The following is a 24,220-nucleotide window of genomic DNA, read 5'->3' as shown; positions in this document are numbered from 1 at the left end:
TTTGAAAAATGATAATTGCAGGGAAGAGGACGACAAAGTTAGACAAATAGGGAGTAGAGGACACACACTGAAGCAGAAAGCAAGAAGTAAAAACATGTTTCATCACATGGTAAAAGTGATACATATGTGTTTTTTTTTTTTTTTTTTTTTTTGAGACAGAGTTTTGCTTTTGTCACCCAGGCTGGATTGGCACAATCTTGGCTCAGTGCAACCTCCAACTCCCAGTTTCAAGGGTTTCTTCTGCCTCGCCCTTCTGAGCAGCTAGGATTATAGGCACCTGCCACCACACCCAGCTAATTTTTGTATTTTTAGTAGAGACCAGGTTTCAACCATGTTGGCCAGGCTGGTCTCAAACTCCTGACCTCAGGTGATCCACCTGCCTCGGCCTCCCAAAGTGCTGAGATTGCAGGTGTGAGCCACTGTGCCCGGCCAATACATATTTTGAAGGTAGAAAAGGGTCAGAAGAACAATAACTTGACTATACATAATACCTCCCAGAGAACAAACCTAACCACAAAAAGGGCACTAAAATATACACTAATAACTGTGACATAGCTAGAAAGCTCAAAAAGTAAAGTAAGTGGCTCAGGGAAACAATAATCTGTTAAAGGATCAGAGAACGGGCCACAGAGGCAGAAACTACATTTCAGCTCTACTTCTTCTTCCCATATAAAAAAGAGCTGTTCTTTTCCCGAGCACTCATCAAGTTTTTATGTCATATATATAAAGGAGAATGTGAGGTCTTGGCTTTCTAAAATGAAAACAGCAGATTAAAGGTACACAGTATATCAGCAAAGATAATTATCCAACTAGTAATTTCTTCAGAGACTTATGGTAAGAAAATATCATAGAATGTTAGTTTATATAAAGATATAAAAATGTATGTGCATGCATATTTAAACTATCATAAAAAATCAAGAATACCTACAGAAACCTTCAGTAGCAAGACCACCGTTTTGCCTCTAGAGGGCAAACTTGGTCTTCTGAAAAACTCTAGACAAGAGAAGTTACTTTCAGACTTTACCCCTCTCCCCCTCAAAAAAAAAAGGAGTTAATAGCAGAGGTTTCCAATCTTTCTTGGTCAATGTCTTTAGTGTCTCAGTAATTTTTTCACAGTAACTCCTAAGCCAAAAGAAATACCTAATTATTCTGTTTAATAAGTAGCTATGTCTAAACAATTTAATAAGGATATATATCCTAACAGTAACCACTAAAAAAAAAAAACACATAAATTGAAAAAAAAATACGTGTGTGTGTGTGTGTGTGTGTGTGTGTGTGTGTGTGTGTGATGGAGTCTCGCTCTGTCACCCAAGCTGAAGTGCAGTGGTGTGATCTTGGCTCACTGCAACCTCCACCTTCTGGGTTCAAGCAATTCTCCTGTCTTACCCTCCCAAGTAGCTGGGACTACAGGCATGCACCACCATGCCTGGCTACTTATTTGTATTTTTGGTAGAGATGGGGTTTCACCATGTTGGCTAGGCTGGTCCTGAACTTCTAACCTCAAATGATCCACCTGCTTCAGCCTCCCAAAGTTCTGGGATTACAGGCATGAGCCACTACGCCCAGCCTCATTCTTAATCACAACTGATTACCAATATGGGCATGTGTGGCTTTGTGCACTATATACAATTTCTCAAACCTTAAAATCAGATTAGGTATCACCCTCATTTCCAGTCCCACAATGACTTTTGTACAGTAGCTGGTTTTCATCACAGCAATTTTGGAAAAAACAGATTCACAAAGATATGATGCCACAGAAAAGTATGTAGTGGTATTTAATGTTGGAACTGTGTACTGCTTCAAATTAACAGTCTAAGCCATATCCAACTGATGTGGAATATCACTGAGTTTGCCTCAAAAAATTTAAATATCCCACAGTACCCCAGTGTGTTAAGTGCAGAACACCAGAGTGTCTGAGCACATGGCTTGGGGATCACAGCATACAGTTTTAAGTACCAATAGATAAACTATTCACTATTTTAATCACTTGTAAAGAAAATTAATTACAAGCCAGGTGTGGTACCAGCTTCTCAGGAATCTAAGGCAGGAGGATCACTTAAGCCCAGGAGTTTGAGGGCAGCCTGGGCAACATGGCAAGACCCAGTCTCTTGAAAAAAGAAATTAAGTTGGTTTACAGGGAGAGGAGGAGGATGGTCTAAGTGCTGAATAGCTAGAAAGTTCAGGTAAATCCCTCAAAGGGGAAAGGGAGGGGCTGCTTAGAAAGACCGCCTTTTGTTTGTCTGTCTTTTGCTTCTCTCAGGGAGAAATATGCAGTCCTCTAGGGTTGTCCATGTACATTCTGTGGGGATGAACACCTTGGTTATGGTTAAACAGCTAGTGCTTTTGACAGCTGTGTCAAGAAGGGTTAGGATCAACTACAAAATAATATGGGTTGTAAAATGTAGTGTGTTTCCCTAACTTCCTGTTTTACCTGAGGAAAAAATAAATTCAATGCAAAAAGAAGAAAAAAGAATTAAATACAGTAATGCTTTTAAAGATCTAAAATTATTTCTTCATATTACCTGGAAAACCAGTTTTTCTTCTGAGCAATAAAAGGAAGACTATTAAATCCGTAAAGGAAGATATCTTTTCCAATTTGAATGACGGTTACTGCCTTCATATGATTGTTTTTATAAATGCTAGCTGTGTTAAATCTGGTAAACTACAATTGGAAAGGAGAAAAATAGGAAATGTATTACATATCTTCTTCTGAGCAATAACTTTTCTGAACTTTAAAACACTGCAGATTGATCCAGTCTCACTGCTTTCTATTATCACTAATCTAGTACTGAAGAGCCAAAGTTCATAAGTCAAGATCAGAAACTCTTAAGAACTCAAGAATACAGATATTAATAGAAGTATCAGAAGAAATAGCTTCTAAATTACTAGAAACAGACTGTGTACCAACTCTACTCATTTACAAAGTCCTTGGTTTAGAGAGGACACCAGAAAAGTGACAAAGGAAAGAGTTCAACCTCATAATCTACTCAGTTTTTGCTTTTTACTATTTCATCAGTTCACAACTACCAATACTCAGTCACACATCTGTGCCACTGACAAATGCTACCAACTGCAACTGGAGTCAAACAGTATGTGGTAAGAATCATTCGCTAAGTTTTAAAAAAATCTATTCAAGGAATAACTGGTTAAAAAAAATCAATATTCCTTTAAAGAATTTTCATAACTATAAAAGATAATGGAAAATATGTGATCTGTTTTTCTACAAAATTTAGCAGGTCCCTATAAATACCTATAATCCCAAAAGTCTGTATCTAGAAAAATAATAAAAATAAAATATGGTTAGTTATTTTTTAAAAAATGCTTGAAAAGCTAGTGCAAACTACATGGCTATGTCAGTACTTACCTGCTGAATGATTTTGGATGTTTTCTGAAGATTCTCTCTAGGAGGGACTTTACCAAATAATTTCCAACCAGGAGCACTATGGACAACTGATTTGAGTTCCTTTGTCCTTTTTGGAAAAAGGTTTCTGAAACACAGAAAAGTTACATGAATTGTGTTTTTTGTAACCAGAGGGCTATTTAACAGTAATTTCATACTAAGTTTGCTCCCAAGGCAAAAACAAAAATATTTTTAAATAAAGCTATTTCTACTATTTATACCACTATTACTTAGAATAACAAAGCTCAATTAAGAATATCTGGCTTAATACCTAATACAAGTAGGGCTTAAAACCTAGATGATGGGTTGATAGGTACAGTAAACCACCATGGCACACATATATACCTATGTAACAAGCCTGCGCATTCTGCCTATGTGTCCCATAACTTAAAGTAAAATAAAATAAAGAGTATCTGGCTTATATAGAGGTATTAGAAGAATCATCAACAGAAATAATAAAAAGACAAATTTGAAGAAAAATGATAGCCATAAATAAGATACAAACATTTGTTTAACTCAGCTACAAAGTATACTAGAATTGACTGTACATGTACTTAAAATTAATAGCCAAAATTCTAAGAACAAAAACATTTAAAAGAAACTATATAAAAGTTAAAGAATTAAGTAATATAATATTTGGATAAATATTTACAGTAATAATTTATAATAAAATTATATCTATTAACCCTCCATTGCTATAACACATATATGTAAACTGTTTTTCCTAGGCCAGCTATGTATAAGAAAGCTTATTACAAAACAGTCAATATATAACCAAGGAAGAAAGTATCTCTCACTGAAAAAATCTAAAAAAAAAAAAAAACTTGCACAAGTATTAAGGATTTTATCTATTATCTCCATGCCCTAACCAACCCAATTAAGTATCTATATTTTTATGTAAGCAGGGATGATACTCAAAATACGTACCCTCCAAAACAACATGACCAAGCGGCCCATGAACTAATTAGAAATAGGCACTGATGAAGTCAACTTAGTATAAACCCTTTGCATAAGCTATAAATGAACATAAAGAAAATTTTAAATTCACACATACAATTAGTTACAAACAGTTTCAAATAGGTTGAAGTCCCAAATAATTAGATTTGTCTATACTCAAAATGCCATATCAATATATCTTAAAAGTACAGAACAGTGATAACAGAAAATAAGTTTTTAATGAAAAATGTTGAGGGACTCCTACAAAAGAATGCAGGCTAATCAATAATAAAGAAAAGAAATGGCCAGGCATAGTGGCTCATGCCTGTAATCCCAACACTGGGAGGTCAAAGCAAGAGGATCACTTGAGCCCAGAGTTTCAGACCAGCCTGGGCAAAGTAGTGAGACCCTGTCTCTACAAAAAATAAAAAATAGCCAGGCATGGTGGTGCACACGTTGTAGTGCCAGCTACTTGGGAGGCTGAGGTGGGACAATCACTTGGGCCCAGGAGTTAAGGGTGCAGTGAGCTATGATATTGCCACTGTACTACAGCCTGGGCAACAGAGCAAGACCCTTCCTCCAAAAAAAGGAAGGAAAAGAAACTCTTATTTCCTCAGGTGTATAATGGAGATAAACATATGACACTTAGAATAATTGCTACTTTAAGACACTCTGGAGGTTTCACCTCAAGAGACCATGTACACTGGCTTAATTCTCTACTTCATAAAATCACTAAACAGCTGAAAGTTTTCAACAGTGAATATGCCAAGGACTAGGAATACTTCTAAGAAAAATTTTCAAGCTTCAAAGGATGGTCTATTAATATAAACAATGTTTGGTAAGTTGTGCACTACTTATCAAGAAAACACTTTGTAGCTGATTTAAACAAATGTTTACATCTTATTTATGGCTATCATTTTCCTTCCAGTTTGTTTATCTTTTTCATTATTTCTGTTGATGATTCTTCTAATACCTCTTTGCTCCAAATTCGCCTTTATGCTCTAGGATAATAGACAAAATTCCTTTAATCATTTCTCCTTTAAAACAAACATGAAATTGTTAAGCTTTCTGAGTAGAGGACACCAAAAGGAGACAAGGAAAAAGGGGCTCTCCTGTGGTTTCCAGGGGCTGCACAGTGGATCAGGGGTAGAAGTGTGAGGACATCCAGTAAAGCTCTGCTTAGCCAGATGCCCAGACTGCAGCCCCTCAGCAAACTTGCAGCCTTTTGGTGAATCTGCAGCCTCAACCTGGAGATGGTGTTCCTGAAGCCTGCTCAACATAAAAACGACTCCACCAAAGGCTTCCTGCCAGCATCAGTGTGCCAATTTCCTCTGCAAGCCCCACACAGGCCAGACAGTTCTCACCAAGTCATACTTTCTCTACAATCTCTATGTGACCTGTCTTAGCCCTAAAGGCTTCCTATCTACCCACACTAATAAACACAGGAGAAAATCTTTGTCACCATGGCTTATGCAAAGAATTACTGGATATGGCACCAAAAGCATGATAAAAGAAAAAGTTTATAAAAGTTTCTTTTCTTTTATAAAAGAAAAGTTTATAAAGTCTCTTTATAAAAGAAAAAGTTGACAAACTGGGCTTAATAAAATTTAAAACACTTGAACCTCAAAAGACATCATGGATACAAAATGATAGGATGGAAAGATCTAGGGGTCAGTCTCCCCACCAAAGTGAAAGTTGAGCTAGAAGGAGTAACTGGAGCTGGGTACGGGTGGCTCATGTCTGTAATCCTGGACTTTGGGAGACCAAGGCGGGTGGATCACCTGGGGTCAGGAGTTCGAGACCAGCCTGATCAACATGGCAAAATCCTGTTTCTACTAAAAATACAAAAATTAGCTGGGAGTGGTGGCATTACACACCTGTAATGCTAGCTATTTAGGAGGCTGAGGCAGGAGAATTGCTTGAACCCAGGAGGCAGAGGCTCAAGCCGAGTGAGCTGAGATTGCACCACTGCACTCCAGCCTGGGAGACAGAGCAAGACTCCATCTCAAAAAAAAGTAAGAGTTTTTTAAAAAGTAAAAGAAACTGAAATCAAGTACTTTAGTAGAACTCTGGGATCTGATCAAACCCTTTTAACAACCAAGGGAGTATTTGATGAAAAAAGAGGCTACTGATCCTTCATAAGTATTAATAAGCAGCATGCATAAACCAATTATCCTCCCCCATTCCTCAGAACCACCACCACCACTACCCACCACCTCTTGTGGCAGTGGGAATAGCAGCCTATGTTCTTGGAGTTGCTAGTTGGTGCCAGGAGTGACAGTGAGGATCACGTCCTTCAAAATTTAGAGTTGTACATTTTGGTTGGTCTGGAGTGCCCTAAGGGACAGATGCAGGCACATGCATGTTTCAGTACTCTCCACAGCAGTAGCTTTCACTGTCAGTATTTATCTGAACACTAAAGAAGGTAAAACCTTTTTTGTCTCCTTTTTTGGAGCCAGATATCTAAGGAAATCTTTGTTAGGTCACCAGCTAACCACAGAGACAACAGAACAAAAACTTGTGACTATACACAATATGGAATACATACTCTTCGAAAATAGCTTGTAAAGCCACAAATAGGTGGCTTTAGCCCTCAACAAGCAAAAAAAGCAATCACTGAGGAATGGGAGAAACAGATTTATAGAGTTATCATACTATAATATTCAGAGTATCCAGTTCTCAGCAACAACAACAAAATTACAAAACATGACACATAGAAATGGGAAAGTATAGCCCACTCCCTAGAAAAAGGAATTTGACAAAAATCAACCCTGAGGAAGCCCAAACAATGTAATTATTAGTCAAACACATTAAATCAACTTCATTTAAAAAAAAAGCTCTAGGAGACTGAAAATAAAAAAAAAACATGGACAAATAACTAAGAGGGAAAATGAATAAACAAAATGAGAATATCAGTAAAGACAGAAAGTATAATAAGCAACCAAATAAATTCTGGAGCTGAAAAACAACTAAAGTAAGAAATTCGCCAGATGCATTCAACAGCAGATTTAAGCAGAAGAAAGGACTGGCAAATGTGAAGATAAGAAAATTGAAATTGTCCACTCTCAGTAGCAGAAAGAAAAATGAAGATAAAGGAACAGAGCCTGAGGGGCCTGTAAGACATTACTAAGTGTACCCATCTATGTACCATAGAAGACCTAGAAGGAGAAAAAGACAGAGGCAGAAAAAGCATTTGAAGAAATAATCAAAAACTTCTCAAATCTGAGGAAAGACATAATCTACACATCCAAAAAGCTCAACAAACTTTAAGCAGGATAAACTCAAGGAGATTCACACTGATACATTATAGTCAAACAGGTGAAACTCAAAAACAAAGAGAGAATTTTGAAAAACAGTAAATGAGAGGTACCATCAAAACAAGGGATCCTCAATAAGATTAACAGCTTATTTCTCTTCAGAAACCATGGGGGCCAGAAGTAAGATTACATATTTAAAGGTCAGAAAGGGAAAAAAAAACATCCACCAAAAATTCCATATCTAGCAAAACTATCTTTAAAGAATGAAGGAGGGGCCAGGTACAGTGGCTCACACCTGTTTAATCCCAGCACTTTGAGAGGATGACGTGGGCAGACTGCTTGAGGCCAGAAGTTCCAAACCAGCCTGGGCAACATGGCAAAACCCCATCTCTACTAAAAAAATACAAAAAGTAGTTGGGTGTGGTGGCACACGCCTGTTATCCCAGCTTCTTGGGAAGCTGAGGCATAAGAATTGCTTAAGCCCAGGAGGGAAAGGTGGCAGTGGCCCCAGATCACACCACTGCAGTCCAGCCTGGGTGACAGAGCAAGACTAGTCTCAAAAAAAAAAAAAAAAAGAAGGAGAAATGAAGACACTTCCAAATAAACAAAAGCTGAGGGAACTCATTACCAGTCAGTAGACCTGCCCTACAAGAAATGGTAAAGGGAGTACTTCAGGCTGAAATTAGAGATTAGACAGTAACTCAAAGCCATGAGAAGAAATAAAGAACACTGGTAAGATTAACTATATAGGTAATTTATATAGGTAAATATAAAAGCCAATATTATTGTATTTTTTGTTAGTAACTCCTGATTTTTCCCACATTATTTAAAAGGCTAATATGCAAACAATATTTTAAAATTTCTGTTAATGGGCACACAATCTACAAAAATGAATCTGCAACAATAACACAAAGGAAGAGGGACAGAGGGATAGTAGCACAGTGTCTGTCCATGTCTGAAACTAATTTGGTTTATTTAAACTAGGTTGTCATAAGTTCAAGATGTTAATCACAATCTCTAAGGCAATAGGAGAAAATAACCAAAAAAAACAGAGAAACAGAAAGAAGAAAGGAATCAAAATGGTAGACTAAAAAAATTCAACTAAATACCAAAAAAAGGCAGTAATGAAGGAATTGAGAAACAAAAAACATGTAACACATAGAGAAAATAAAGAGCTAAATGCAGAAGTAAATCCTTCCTTCTCAGTAACTAATGTTCATGCAAGTATATGAAAGTCTCTATTAAAAGACAGAGATCAGTAGATTGGATTTTTAGTCTATTTATATACCGTCTACAAGAGATTCATTTTACAAAGAAAGCTACAAAGAGGATGAAAGTAAATGAATGGGGAAAATCATATTAAAAGAAAACAGTCATAAAAAGAGAGTTGGATTGGCTATATATTGTCAGACAAAATAGACTTTACGTCAAAAGAGATCACACAAAACAAAGAACAATACTATGTGTTGGAATAAAATGTTCAATCCAGCAAGAGAATATAACAATTATAAACATATAACACCTAACAACGCAACCACAGTAAAATACAGTCTTCTCAAGTGTTCTTGAATCATTCTCCCAAACAGACCATATGTTTATTCACAAAACAAGCCTTAATAAATTTAAAAAAAAAACTAAAATCATACAAAGTATCCTTTCTGACCACAATGGAATAGAATTGAATCATGAAACCAGTAAGTCGAAGAAGAAATTACCAGGTAAGTCAGAAAATATTTTGAGATGTATTAATATAGAAACATAACATATCAAAATTTATGGGACACAGGCCAGGCACAGTGGCTTACTCGTGTTATCCCATCACTTTAGGAGGCGGAGGCAAGGTGGATCACTTGAGGTCAAGAGTTCCAGACTAGCCTGGCTAACATGGCAAAAATCCCTCTCTACTAAAAATGCAAAAATTAGCCAGATGTGGTGGCGTGTGCCTGTAATTCTAGCTACTCAGAAGGCTGAGGCACCACAATTGCTTGAAACTGGGAGGCAGAAGCTACAGTGAGCCAAGATGGCACCACTGCATTCCAGCCTGGGTGACAGAGCACAACTCTGTCTAAGATAGATAGGTAGGTAGATAGATAGATAGACAGAGAGACAGAGCAAAAGCAGTGCCTAAGTAGGAAATTTGTAGATTAAGCATCTGCCTTAAAAAATATATATATATATATATATATATATATTAATAGGCTGGGCATGATGGCTCATCCTGTAATCCCAGCACTGTGGGAGACCGAAGAGGGCAGATCATGAGGTCAAGAGATCGAGACCATCCTGGCCAACATGGCAAAACCCCATCTCTACTAAAAATATAAAAATTAGCTGGGCGTGGTGGCACATGCCTGTAGTCCCAGCTACTCGGAAAGCTGAGGTAGGAGAAGCGCTTGAACCTGGGAGGCAGAGGTTGCAGTGAGCCGAGATAGCGCCACTGTACTACTCCAGTCGGAAAGCTGAGGTAGGAGAAGCGCTTGAACCTGGGAGGCAGAGGTTGCAGTGAGCCGAGATAGCGCCACTGTACTACTCCAGTCAGCCTGGCAACAGAGTAAGACTCCATCTCAAAAAANAAAAAAAAAAAAAAAAAAAAAAAAAAATTAATAACCATACTGCCTACCTTAAGGAATTAGAAAAAGAGTGAACCAAATCCAAGGCTACTAGAAGAAAATAAATAATAAAGAGCAATGTCGATATGAATAAAGTAGAGAATAGAAACAACAATAAAGAAAATCAATAAAACCAAAAGCTGGTCCAGTGAAAAGATCAACAAAATTAATAAACCTTTCGCTAGATTGACTAAAAGTGGGGAGAACACTGAAACTGCTAAAAGCAAAATGAAAGCAGAGACATGACTACTAATTTCACAGACTTAAAAAGTGTTAGAGGGCTGAGCGTGGGCGGCTCACAGATGTTAATCCCAGCACTTTGGGAGGCTGAGGTAGTTAGATCACCTGAGGTCAGGAGTTCAAGACCAGCTTGGCCAACATGGTGAACCCCGTCTCTACTGAAAAAATACAAAATTAGCCAAGCGTGGTGGTAGGCACCTGTAATCCCAGCTACTTGGGAAGCTGAGGCAGGGAGAATTGCTTGAATCTGGAAGGCAGAGGTTAGAGTCAACCAAGATCATGCCGCTGCACTCCGGCCTGGGTGACAGAGCCAGACTCCATCTCAAAAAATAAACAAATAAATAATTAATTAATCAAACGGATTAGAAGAGAATACTAAGAATAACTGCTCACAAGCAAATTTGATAATGAAATAAAAAATCCCTAGAAACACATGGACTACCAAAACTGACTCCAGAAGAAACAGAAGAGGAGGAGACCTATAAGTAAGGAGGTTCATACAGAATCTCAAAGGACCACCACAGTCAAAACAAATCTTGAAAAAGGACAAAGTTGAGGTACTCACTTCTTGCTTTTAAAACTGACTTCAAAGCTGTATTAATAAAAACAGTGTGGTCCTGGCATAAGGACAGACAATATACAGAAGAACAGAATAAAATAAAGAGGCTATAAATAAACTCACAAATATGATCAACCAACTGGGATAAAGGGACCAAGACCATTCAAGGGGACTAAGACATCTCTTCAAAATGAGGTGCTAGGAAAAGTGGATAGCCACATATACAATAATGACATTAGATCCATGCTATATATGTGGATGAACATCCTAAATGCAATAAGCCCCAATACATAAGACCACAAACACAATAACAAATGCTGGCAAGATTGGGGAGAAACTGGAACCCTGGTGGGCATGTAATATAGTTAAGCAGCTGTAAAAATGAGTTTGGCAATTCCTCAAAATGTTAAACATAGAATTACCATATGACCCAGAAATTCTACTCCTAAATATTTAACCAAAGAATTGAAAACAGAAACACAAGCATTCACACACAAATGTTCAACATTATCCACAACAGCCAAAAGGTGGAAACAACTCAAGTGTCCACCAACAGATGAATAAACGAAAGGTAATATATACATATGTTTTATATATATATATATACAAACTGAATTGTGTCCCTCCAAAATTCATATGTTGAAGCTCTAACCCCTAGTCCCTTAGAATGTGACGGAATTTGAACACACTGCCCTTAAAGAGGTAATTAAGGTTAAATGAGGCCAGGCATAGTGGCTCATGCCTGTAATCCCAGCACTCCGGGAGAACAAAGGTGGGAGAATGGCTTGAGCCTGGGAGTTTATGACCAGCCTCGACAACACAGTGTGATCCCATCTTTACAAAAATTTTAAAAATTAGCCAGACATGTGCCTTACTATTTGGGAAGCTGAGACAGGATGATGACTTGAGCCCAAGAGTTTGAGGCTGACATGACCTATGATTCCACCACTGCTCTTCAGCCTGGGCAACAGAGCAAGTCTCTGTCTCTACAAAACATAAAATAAAAATAAAAGTTAAATGAGGTCATATGGTTAGTGCCCTCATAAGAAGAGGAAAGATGACAGGGACATATGTGTGCACAAAGAAAAAGTCGTAAGGCCACAAAGAGAAGATAGCCATATGCAAGCCAAGGAGTGAGCCCTTGGGAGAAGCTAAAGCCACCAACACCTTGACTTTAAACTTCCAGCCACCGCAACTGTGAAAAAAATATGTTTATGTTGTTTAAGGCACCCAATCTGTGGTATTTTGTCTTTACAGTCCTAGAAATCTAATACAACATACAATGAAATATTATTCAGTCCCAAAAAAGGAACAAAGTTCTGATGCATGCTACAATATGGATGAACCTTCAAAAGATTATTCTAAGTCAAATAAGCCATACACAAAGGAACTAATATTGTGTATTTCCACTTATGTGAGGTATCTAGAATAGGCAATTTACTGAAACAAAAAGTGGAACTGGAGGTTACTGGAGGCTGGAGACAGGGAAGAATGGGAAGTTGCTGTTTAATGGATACAGAGTTTCTGGGAGGGGTGATGAAAAGCTATGTAAATAGATAATAGTGATGTTTGTATAACACTGTAAATGTACTTTATGTTACTGAATTGCACAATTGTATGCTTAAAAATTGGTTAAATGTTAAGTTTTATACTATGTAACCTTTACTACAATTTTTAAAAATACATTTATTAAGAAAATTAAAACATAAGCTACAAATTGAGAGAAAAATATTTGCAGTACGTATGTCTGAGGAAAGACTTTTAACCACACAATACAAAGAACTCTTACAAATCAATAAGAGCTGCTTAGAAAAAATAAGGTAAAGGGTTTAAACAGACATTTTATCAAAAATGACATATTAAAAGCTAATAAGCCACCTAAAAAGACATTTAGTATCATTAGTCATTAGGGAAATGCAAACCAAAATCACAATGAGATATTGCTTTACATCCTTGAAGCCAGCTATAATAAAAAATACAGACAATAAGAAGTACGAAGTTCGAACTCTCATGCATGGCTGGTGGAAATATTAAAGTATGCAGCCATTTTGGAAAACAATTTGGCAGCCTTTAAAATGTTACATGTACCAACTTAGTAATTCCATCCATAGTTATCCACCCAAGAGGAATGAAAACATATGTCCACACAAAGACTTGCACAAGAATGTTAACAGTGGCATTCTTCATAATAGCCAAAATGTGAAGATACCCCCAAATGCGCATGAATTAGCAAAAGTATAAACAAAATGTAATACGTCTATGCAATGGAATACAGCAATAAAAAGGAACGAAAGAACTGATATACGCTACATACATGGATGAATGTACTAACGAAATGCAATAAGCCCAATACATAAGACCTCATCATGTATAATTCTATTCATATGAACTGTCCAGAAAAGGTAAATCTATAATAGAGATAGAAAGTAGAACAGTGGTTGCCTGGGGTTGATTTAGGAATGGAGACTGACTACAAAAGGGCACAAAGGATTTCTCTGGTGTAACAGAAATGATCCAAAAATAGATTGTGATGATGGCTACACAACTCTATAAATTTACTAATAATCATTAAACTATACACTTAAAGTGAATGGATTTTATGGTATGTAACTTATATCTCAACAAAGATACAGAGTGTAAAAGACTATACAATAGTCAGAGAGGATCAACAATGCCAAAAGAGCAAAAATTTAAAAGACAAGAAATACTACAAACAACTCTTTTTGCCAATAATTTAGAACACTTTGACAAAACAGATTTATAGAAAAATATAACTTGACCACAGTCCTAAAGCTATATTAAAAACTAAAATAATGTTTAAAATTTTCCCCATAAAAAATCAGACATAGAGATTTTACATGAAAGCTGTACCAAATGTTCAAGATATTGTGTATCAATTTTTATAAACCATCTTAGAGAAGAGTAAAAAATCCCTAATCAAATTTATAAGTTCAATATGAACTCAATAGCAAACCAGATGAGAACAGCATATGACTGTAAAATTGCATACCATTATAAGCCATTAATGTAGAAGTAAAAAGCCCAAACAAAATATTAGCACACTAATTATAATTTTGTTTAAGGTAGATAAAGATATCATGACTAGGTTGGGTTTGCCTCAGGAATGCAAAAGTAGTCAAACATTACAAGATCTTCAATGTAATTCAAGATATTAAATGGAATAAAAGAAAAACTACATGATCATCTCAATAAAAGCAGAAAAAAGGATGGTAAAATTAAATACTTCATTTGTGATTGAAACTGTTAAAAGAGAACCAGAAGAGAACTTCCTTAAATTGATAAAGGACACTCAACAAAAACGTACAGTAAAGTACTCTAGCCTGGGTGATCGGAGTGAAAGCCTATCTCAAAAACAAAAAAAAGTCATTATTGATAAAATGCTAAAAACATGCTCTTTTGAAATCTGAAACAAAACAAGGATGCTACTATTTCTATTTCACCCTTCCAAGTACTAACCAGTCCTGACCCTGTTTAGCTTCTGAGATCAGGTGAGATCAGGCTCAGGCAGAATGGTATGGCTGTAGACTACAATCCCTATTTCTGTTTGACATTGTACTGAAGGTCTTACCTAGTGTAGTAAGGCAAGAAAGAGAAAAGGGAGAAGGATTGAAAATGGAGAAGCAAGTCATTACTCACCGATAACATAAAAAGGTCTGATTATTAAAAATAGTTTTTAGCAAGTGGTTGGCTTTAAGATTTAAAAAAAAAAAAAAAAAAAAGCTGGCCGGGCACAAAAGGTGGCTCACACCTGTAATCCCAGCACTTTGGGAGACTGAGGCGGGTGGATCACGAGATCAGGAGCTCCAGACCAGCCTGACCAACATGGTGAAACCTCGTCTCTACTAAAAATACAAAAATTAGCTGGGCGTGGTGGCACATACCTGTAATCCCAGCTACTCAGGAGGCTGAGGCAGGAGAATTGCCTGAACCTGGGGAGATGGAGGCTGTGGTGAGCCAAGATTGTGCCACTGTACTCCAGCCTGAGTGACAGAGTGAGACTTTGTCTCAAAAAAAAAAAGAAATCTAACCAAACTTTTATAAAACTTTATAGAGAGAAAATGATACAATATTAAAATAAAATGATACAAAAATAAAATGATACAATATTGAAACACATTAAAGAAAACCTAATTTAATAGAAAGATAGTTCACGTTTATAGAAAGGAAGACACTATCATAAAAATAGCAATTCTCCTTAAACTTATCTATCAATTTCATCCAATTCCCATCAGCAACCCAACAAGATTTTTTAGGAACTTAAAGGAAACTCAAAAATTTATATTAAAGAATAAAGGACCCAAAATAAGATATTTTGAAGAAGAAAAAAGGCAAGGCTGAGTTGACCTAATGGATATCCAAATTTTTCATAACATTATAGTTTTTAACACCATATGGTATTGACCCAGGGATAAAGGAATTAATCAATGAAAAGTGAATATACAACTCGAAAATATAACCAAGCATATATGGAAACACCGGTGGCACCGCACCATCAATGAGGAAAGATTGTATAATAAATGATACTGGGACCTCTGGCTATCAATGTGAAAGAAAGTAAAATTGGATTCCTACCATATACCACAGTCAGTTCCCAATGGATTAAAGTTCTATATGAAAGGCAAACTTTTGAAAGCTTTAGAAAGAAACACAGGAGAATTTTTCTTCTAATCTCACAGAGAAGAATCTAAAAATAAGTCTTCAAATCATTAATTTTTAAAACTTGACAAAATCACCAGCATAAAAATTAAGGACTTCCATTCAAAGGGTATATAAACAAAGTAAAAAGACATAAATTTGAAGGACAAATTCCAGCACACACAAATGACAAAAAATTAGCACACAGAAAATATAAAGAACTCCCATTAACCACTTTCATAAAAGATAATCTAATAAAAAATAGATAAAAGGTATTGCAGAAAGAGGGAAAACAAATGGCAAATGAGATCTACCATACAATATTTAGCCTCATTAGTAATAAGGGAGCTCATGAACTAAAAAGAGTAACATTTGTAATGTATTGACCACTGTATATAAAATCTTAGCAAAACCTAAGAAACCTGATAATACCAAGTTTAGAGGGGGAAGGAAGAACACTGTTAGAAACTTACATGACCTAAATTTGTTTTGATATTTAGATACATAAAGACAGATGTTTCTAGCTCATAAACAGCTGCATGCCCTTCCATCTGGCAATTAGGCTGCTAGCTACATATCCTAGGCAAGTCGTGGACATGTACATTTGGAAGACACATATAACAACAACAACACTCAGGACAATATTGTTCAAAAGACCAAAAACCTACTCACAATCCAAAAATCTACTGATGGAAGAATAGAGAATTCTAATTGTGGTATATATGCAAATATAGTATTATTCCACCGTTAAAAGCAACCAAAGCTAATCCATCACCATGAATGAATCTTTTTTTTTTTTTTTTTTTGAGACGGAGTTTCGCTCTTGTTACCCAGGCTGGAGTGCAATGGCGTGATCTCGGCTCACTGCAACCTCCGTCTCCTGGGTTCAAGCAATTCTCCTGCCTCAGCCTCCCGAGTAGCTGGGACTACAGGCGTGCGCCACCATGCCCAGCTAATTTTTGTATTTTTAGTAGAGACGGGGTTTCACCATGTTGACCAGGATGGTCTCGATCTCTTGACCTCGTGATCCACCCGCCTCGGCCTCCCAAAGTGCTGGGATTACAGGCATGAGCCACCGTGCCCGGCCGAATGAATCTTGAAAGAACAATGTTGAGTGCTACAATCTGAATGTGTCCCCCAAAATTAATCTGTTAGAAACTTAACCCCCAATGCAACAGTGTTGGGAGTTGGGGCCTAGTGGGAGGTGTTTAGGTCATGAAGGTTCCACTCTCAGAATGGATCAATGCCACAGTAAAAAGAGCTCAGGAGAGATTAATTCTCTTCTGTCATGTAAGGATACAGTAAGAAGGCCCTTACCAGATGCTAACACCTTAACCTTGAACTCCCCAACTTTCAGAACAGTAAGAAGTAAATTAGTATTCTTTATAAATTACCCAGTCTCAGGTTTTCTTTTACAGAAGCACAAAATGGACTAAGACACCAAGTCAGTTTTTGTTGTTGTCATTGTTGTTTTTCAAAAAAAAAAAAAAAAAAAAAAAAAAAGAAGGCAAGATGCAGATGGCATACAGCTGTAGTAAGTCTTCACTTAACATCAAGGATAGGTTCTTGGAAGCTGCATCTTCAATTTTACCACAAGAAAATTGATAGAAACAAGAGTCAAGTTCTAACAGTATATTGCTGGTCAAAAAGCATCACCAAACTTCTAAATAAAGACCAAAACACTTCTGATATTGAACACTGAAATGTGAGCTACAATACATTTAAGAAAGATTAATAAAAACAAGTAAAGTAACTATATACCCTATTATCCAATTCAGAGTCACAGATGACCAGAGACTATCCCAGCAGCTCAGCGAAAAGGCAGGAACTAAACCTCCACAGGAAACTGTTCTATCACAGGACACACACAAATGCACTCACACTGGGACAATTCAGACACACCAATTAACCCTAGCATGCACATCTCTGGGATGTGGAAGAAAACCAGAGTACCTAAAGAAACCCCATGCCGACCTGGGGAGAATGTGCAAACTCCAGTGGCCCTTGCCCAGGATTTTTTTTTTTTTCTCATCAATGTTATGTATAACAAAATGATGTTAAAGGAAACAACATTGAACAGAACTACACTACTGGAGGACAGACTGTATACCATTTGTATAAAGCTCAAAAATATAATAGCAAAAATAACATGGTGGCAAAATCTATTGCTTCAAAAGCAAGGAAATGAGGATAGTTGTTGCCTCTCAGGGGTGAACAGAACAGTACGATGCTCAGTTATATTTCAATAGCACTGATTGATAACATCCTATATCTTAGAGTGGACAAAGTATTCACCAGCGTATACTATACATCAAGATTCATATATCTGTTACATATTTACTTTTGTATGTATCCAAAAATACTAGTTTTTTGTGTTTCATTTTGAGATAGTGTCTTGCTCTGTCACCCAGGCTGAAGTGCAGTGGTGTGATCACATCTTACTGCAGCCTCAACCTCTCAGGCTCAAACAATCCTCTTGCCTCAGCCTCCCAAGTAGCTGGGACCACAGGCACACACCACCAAGCCCAGCTAATTTTTTAAATGTTTTGTAGAGACGAGGTCTCACTATGTTTCCCAGGCTGGTCTTGAACTCCAGAGCTCAAATGATCTTCTCACCTTGGCCTCCCAAAGGCTGGGATTACAGGTGTGAACCCAGCCCCAAAATACTAGTTTTTATTACATGTGTAATCCTAATGTCCCAATCAGGACTCCCTAGTAACTGCAGAGCACTAACTAAAATGGTTAAAAGGTTTTTATTTATGTGTGTGTATGTATATATATATATATATATATATATACATAAATTTATAGATATATAAATATTTATATTTTTATTTATATATATTTATACACATATATTTATATAAAAATAAATATATAAATATAAATATATATGAATTTATATATAAATATATATTACATATATTATTAAATATATTTAGTAATATATAATATATATTTATTATATATTATTTTTATTTAATAATATATGTTTATTATATATTATTAAATAAAAATAATATATATTTCATATATATTATATATAAATATTTATAAAAATATAAAAATTTATATATATATATATATAGAGAGAGAGAGACTTTGTCTCAAAATATATATATATTTTTTTACTTTTTTTGAGACAAAGTCTCGCTCTGTCACCCAAGCTGGAGTGCAGTGGTGCAATCTCAGGTCACTGCAGCCTCTGCTACCCAGGTTCAAGCAATTCTCCTGCCTCCGCTTCCTGGGTAGCTGGGATTACAGGCATGCGCCACTGCACCCGGCTAATTTTTGTATTTGTTTCACCATGTGCGTCAGGGTGGTCTTGAACTCCTGACCTCAGGTGATCCACCTGCCTCAGCCTGCCAAAGTGCGGGGATTACAGGTGTGACCCACTGCGCCTTGCATTTTCATATTTTTAATCCATAGCTGGGTAGCTATCAATTTCGTCTCTTCCTGCACCACGTTGGCCATCACCTTCTACCCCAAAGCTTGGGTACACTAACTTGAGCCAAAGTTGATAAACATTTCAGACTTCAAGTACCCTTCTTAGGGTCAATTCACATTTATATATAAATCTGTCTCAATTATACTGAGGTAATTACTGGGTCAGAAACCATACTAACAATAAGCCCTTTGGGAAAAAAATGTACAATAAACAAACTTTACTGGTTGTTTTACAGCTACTGTCAACTCCAATCACCGACCAGAATGCAAGAACAGGTAGATAGTTCTCATGAGGGGGGAAAAAACAGCATTCCATTCTTTACACTAGAAATGAAGAGTTACATGTATAAATAATTAAAGCAGAGAAACCATAAAATTAGAAAGGCTTAAGCATATTTTTTAACTCAGTGAAGCACAGCTTCAAATAACGTGACCTGGTTGAGAAAAAAAGACATAGCAGCAGACTGAGAAAACCACAAATATAAGACAAAGTTATACCAAAGGAAAGTAATAACTACAGATCAGAAAATTCTTCATGTGCAGAATTCTATAGGGAGCCTTGGGGGTGTTTATGTCTCTATAGCTTTACCAACAATTAGATATTGTAATCTAATTATGGAACACATTCTCATATGAAAAACTTGAGGCTACACATATTAACATTGTGTATCAGACCTCTAAAAGTTACAGAATTCTTTAAAATCACCCCTAAAATGCTAAATATACATAAATCGTTGATTAGAGACTGTTAAAAATTATCTTGTATCAGCTGTGTGCGGTGGCTGACATCTGTAATGCCAGCACTTTAGGAGGCAGAGGCGGGTGGATCACCTGAGGTCAGCAGTTCGACACCAGCCTGTACAACATGGTGAAACCCTGTCTCTACTAAAAATACAAAAATTATCCAGGTATGGTGGCATGCACCTGTAATCCCAGCTACTCGGGAAGCTGAGGCAGGAGAATCACTTGAACCCAGGAGGCAGAGGTTGCAGTGAACCGAGACTGTGCCACTGCACTCTGGCCTGGGTGACAGAGCAAGACTCCATCTCAAAAAAAAAAAAAATTATTTTGTATCACAAAAAAAAAAACCTGTAAAAAGATGTGTGTGTGCATGTACACAATGAGTAAAATTCACTTATAAGGATATTTTAGTTTTTTATTTTTCCTTTTTGTTTTTTGAGATGAAGTCTTACTCTGTTGCCCAGGCCGGAGTACAGTGGCACAATCTCAGCTCACTGCAACCTCTGCCTCCTGGGTTCAAGCAATTCTCCTGCCTCAGCCTCCCGAGTAGCTGCAACTATAGGTGCATACCACCATGCCAAAAATAGTTTTTGTATTTTTAGTAAAGACAGGCTTTTACCATGTTGGCCAGGCTGGTCTCGAACTCCTGACTTCAGGTGACCCACCAACTCAGCCTACTAAAGTGCTGGGATTACAGGCGTGAGCTACTGCACCCAGCCACTTATGAGGATATTCTGGACTTCCAAAATTAACTCCAAGAAATACTAACGTCTTAAACCAATAACAGTAGGTATTTCAGTGAATGCAGTTTTTGTAGAATCTTGCTATGATCAGCACAGATGAAACGGAAAAAACAAAATAATCTCCAAAATAAAAAAGTCTGGTTCTAATATATATTATAGTCCTAGCAATACAATAATAGTAAGTTCAGAATGAAGTTTAAATTCTTGTTAAATCATAAAAACATAAGCCAAAGCCAAGTAACTTAAATTTATGCATCCAGGAAACATTAGTTACTCAAGAAATTTCCATAAAAGAACTATGAGCCCACAGGTATCCAATTGCTAAGAAAGGCCATCAGATATTGTTCCATATTAATTTCTTATGCCACTAAAAAATTTTGGATTGGGTTTTCAGTTATTCCCTGCCACAAACACTATTTATAACATAATACAGCAAAATGGCATATACCTGCAATGAAAAGTAATTTTAAAATATTATTACAAATACTGTATGTGGAATTGTGTTAAAACATTACAGATTTAATAAGATTCATTGGTCAGCCTAGGAAGAGAATCACTACTTTATTAAATCTTAAGGGGAAAACCCATTGAAAAAGTACATAAATAGGCCAAAAATGTGTCATCTTTTTATGTCCCATCCATTGTCCCCCGATCTACTGTTAGTGAGCCTAAAAAGCTAATGTCTTAATGCAGATAAATGTGAGCCCATGTTCCTTCGTATCACATTTCAAATGAAAGACAGAGACAAGCAGACAGACAGACAGACAGACACAGACACACACACACGCACGCGCGCGCGCATGTGTGCGCACATTCTCTCTCTCTTCCCTTTCTCCCATCCCCTAAAAATTAAAATTTCTTAAATACAAATCAACGCTAAAGGCTTCTTAGCAGAACAAGCCAGATGTGTTCAAGCATGCCAACACAAAAGATAGAACAATTCTTTCAGGATTCCAGAGGTCCTGTCTGACTATATGAATGACATCTGTAGGGCAGTTTTGCAGAAGGGGTTACTCTTGTGCTATGTTATTCGTATTGAAGGGATGAGAAACAGAGAGCAACATTCCTAGCTTCTTTCTGCCCCCTTACACCTGAGAGACTAGATTTTGGCAGCAGACACTGCTGCCTAATAGTAGAGAAGATAGTCTGTTCTGCCTTCCTGTTAGGAAGCCCACTTAACCTCTGTACCTCTCTACTCCCCATCTCCACAGGAAAGACCTGCTATGTTAATGTTTTGCTGAGTAAAGTTAATACAAGTGAAGTATTAGGAAGCCCACTCCAGTCACACAACAAAGCCACATCTTTTGATCCACACTGTGTCTATATTAAGACTGATATTTTGAGGTACCTTTGTTTTCCTACCTTTTTTTCTATTGATTACAAACTTGAATGGGTTGATAAAAGGTATTACCTATTAGTCCACCCCAGGCCCCAAGCTTTTATAAATCAAAAAGTACCTTATTGCTACAGACATGTTGGAAATATTAAGAACAACTATGTGTTTTCAAATTATTTTCTTTATTTTTCTTCTTTTGCTTTCTTTCTTTTTTTTTTTTTTGTTTTTTTTTTTTTTTTTTTTTTTTTTTTTTTTTTTTTTTTTTTTTTGGCAGAGAGTCTTTATTACTCAAGCTAGAGTGCAATCTTGGCTCACTGCAAACTCCACCTCCTGGTTTCAAACGATTCTTACGCCTTAGTCTCCCAAGTAGCCTGGATTACAAGTGTGCGCCACCACACCCAGCTAATTTTTGTATTTTTAGTAGAGACAGGGTTTCCTCATGTTAGCCAGGCTGTTCTCAAACTCCTGACCTCAAGTGATCCAACTGCCTCGGCCTCCCAAAATGTTGGGATTACAGAAGTGAGCCACCACACCCGGCCTTCAAATTGTTTTCTTTTTTCATTCTGTGATACATCTTGTTAGTACATATACAGAATAGGGAACGGTAGTGTTAATCCATCTTTCCCCCTTTTAAATTCATCCTCCATCCCAATCAACACTGTATACATACCATATTAACGTACATGCCCATCTATTAACACACAGACACAAACACACCATTTTCCATCCTCTCAACTAATTTGTGTCCAATCTTTTTAGCAAAAAGGAATTGAGCAAATCAGTTGTCCCAGTTAGGAAATAGCATCAACTGAGAAATGGCAGTCTAATGTTTCTTCATTGTTGAAAACACATAATTGAAAAATAAAAGAAGCACACTAAGGCTAATGTGGGGATTAGAAGATCAAAGAGTGGGAAAAGGCCTACTAATACAACCATTTCTCTACCTTCTTCCTTAGCGGCTTAATAATAAAAGTTGGGTAAATGACTCTAGTTTAATAATACTTGTTAACATTTGCTTCACATATCTGTGTTGGCATTTTTCTAAGATTGCTTCATTTCTTTTATCACACACACAAAAAAGCTACATATGACCTAAGAGTCACACGTTTTACCTGTCACACTTATCAAAGGTAAGGGGCTAAAATCTATTGCCACTAAAAAGGGGCAAAATTTGTTGATATCATCCAAGTTCTCCACTCATGCTTTCTTTCTTTATTTTGAGATGGAGTTTTGCTTTTGTTGACCAGGCTGGAGTGCAATGGTGCGATCTTGGCTCACTGCTCAACCTCCGGGTTCAAGCGATTCTCCTGCCTCAGCCTCCTGAGTAGCTGGGATTACAGGCATGTGCCATCATGCCCAGCTAATTTTTTTGTATTTTTAGTAGAGACAGGGTTTCTCCATGTTGGTCAGGCTGGTCTCAAACTCCCAACCTCAGGTGATCCACCCACCTCAGCCTCCCAAAGTGTTGGGATTACAGGCATGAGCCACCATATCTGGCCAACTCATGCTTTCTTAAATAACAGAATGTACAGTGCTTGGATCTTTAAGAATTGGCAAACCCACTTAGGTTTCTGAGGCAAAGCAAGTAAATCCCATAGTTTCTCAGACTGTGGAATTTGACAATATAGAAAATTGTGACCACCTAATCCTGAATCTTCTCACTGCCAACAGTAATGTGGGCTCTAGCATCCCCACTAAAAAAAGTCTTTAATTTTGCTTAACATTTACATCACTATGACTATTTTAACCTTTTAGACTCATTAATTAAATTCTAATCATCACTTCAATAGACTGGTATATTAAAAAGGGATTCAACACTGGGTGTAGTAGCATGCACATGTAGTCTTGGTTACTCAGGTGGCTGAAGAGGGAAGATGGCTTGAGCCCTGGAATTCAAGGCCAGACTGGACAACATAGCAAGACTCCATCTCTTTTTTAAAAATTGGAGTGAGGGGGGATAGAATACTTTTCAGCTGGGTACAGTGACTCACACCTGCAATCCCAGCAATTTGAAAGGCAGATGCAGGAGGATGTCTTGAGTCCTGAAGTTCAAGATCAGCCTGGGCAACATGGCAAAAGCCCATCTCGACAAACAAAATGCAAAAATTAGACAGGTGTTGGGGAGCACACACCTGAAGCCCCAGCTACTTGAGAGGCTAAAGCGGGAAGATCACTTGAGTCCAGGAGGTCAAAGTTGCAGTAAGGCAAGATTGAGCCACTGCACTCTCACTCTAGCCTGAGTGACAGAGCAAGATACTATCTCCAAAAAAAAAAGGAGCCAGTAAGATGATGGAAA

General features: G+C 37.0%; 1 protein-coding gene across 1 annotated transcript in view; it reads right to left on the bottom strand.

The window, feature by feature from the left end:
* Nucleotides 1-24,220, bottom strand: part of TBC1D12 (TBC1 domain family member 12) — a 128,734-nt gene that overhangs the window by 78,507 nt on the left and 26,007 nt on the right. The window contains exon 2 of the mRNA XM_037727424.1: nt 3,365-3,488. Within this exon, the coding sequence (XP_037583352.1) occupies nt 3,365-3,488 (124 nt within the window). The remainder of the gene's footprint in view (nt 1-3,364; nt 3,489-24,220) is intronic.

This window comes from Cebus imitator, unplaced genomic scaffold (genome assembly GCF_001604975.1).
Source record: "Cebus imitator isolate Cc_AM_T3 unplaced genomic scaffold, Cebus_imitator-1.0 Scaffold230, whole genome shotgun sequence".
In the NCBI taxonomy this organism is placed as follows: Eukaryota; Metazoa; Chordata; class Mammalia; order Primates; family Cebidae; genus Cebus; species Cebus imitator.
This window is presented reverse-complemented; position numbering and strand designations above follow the sequence as displayed.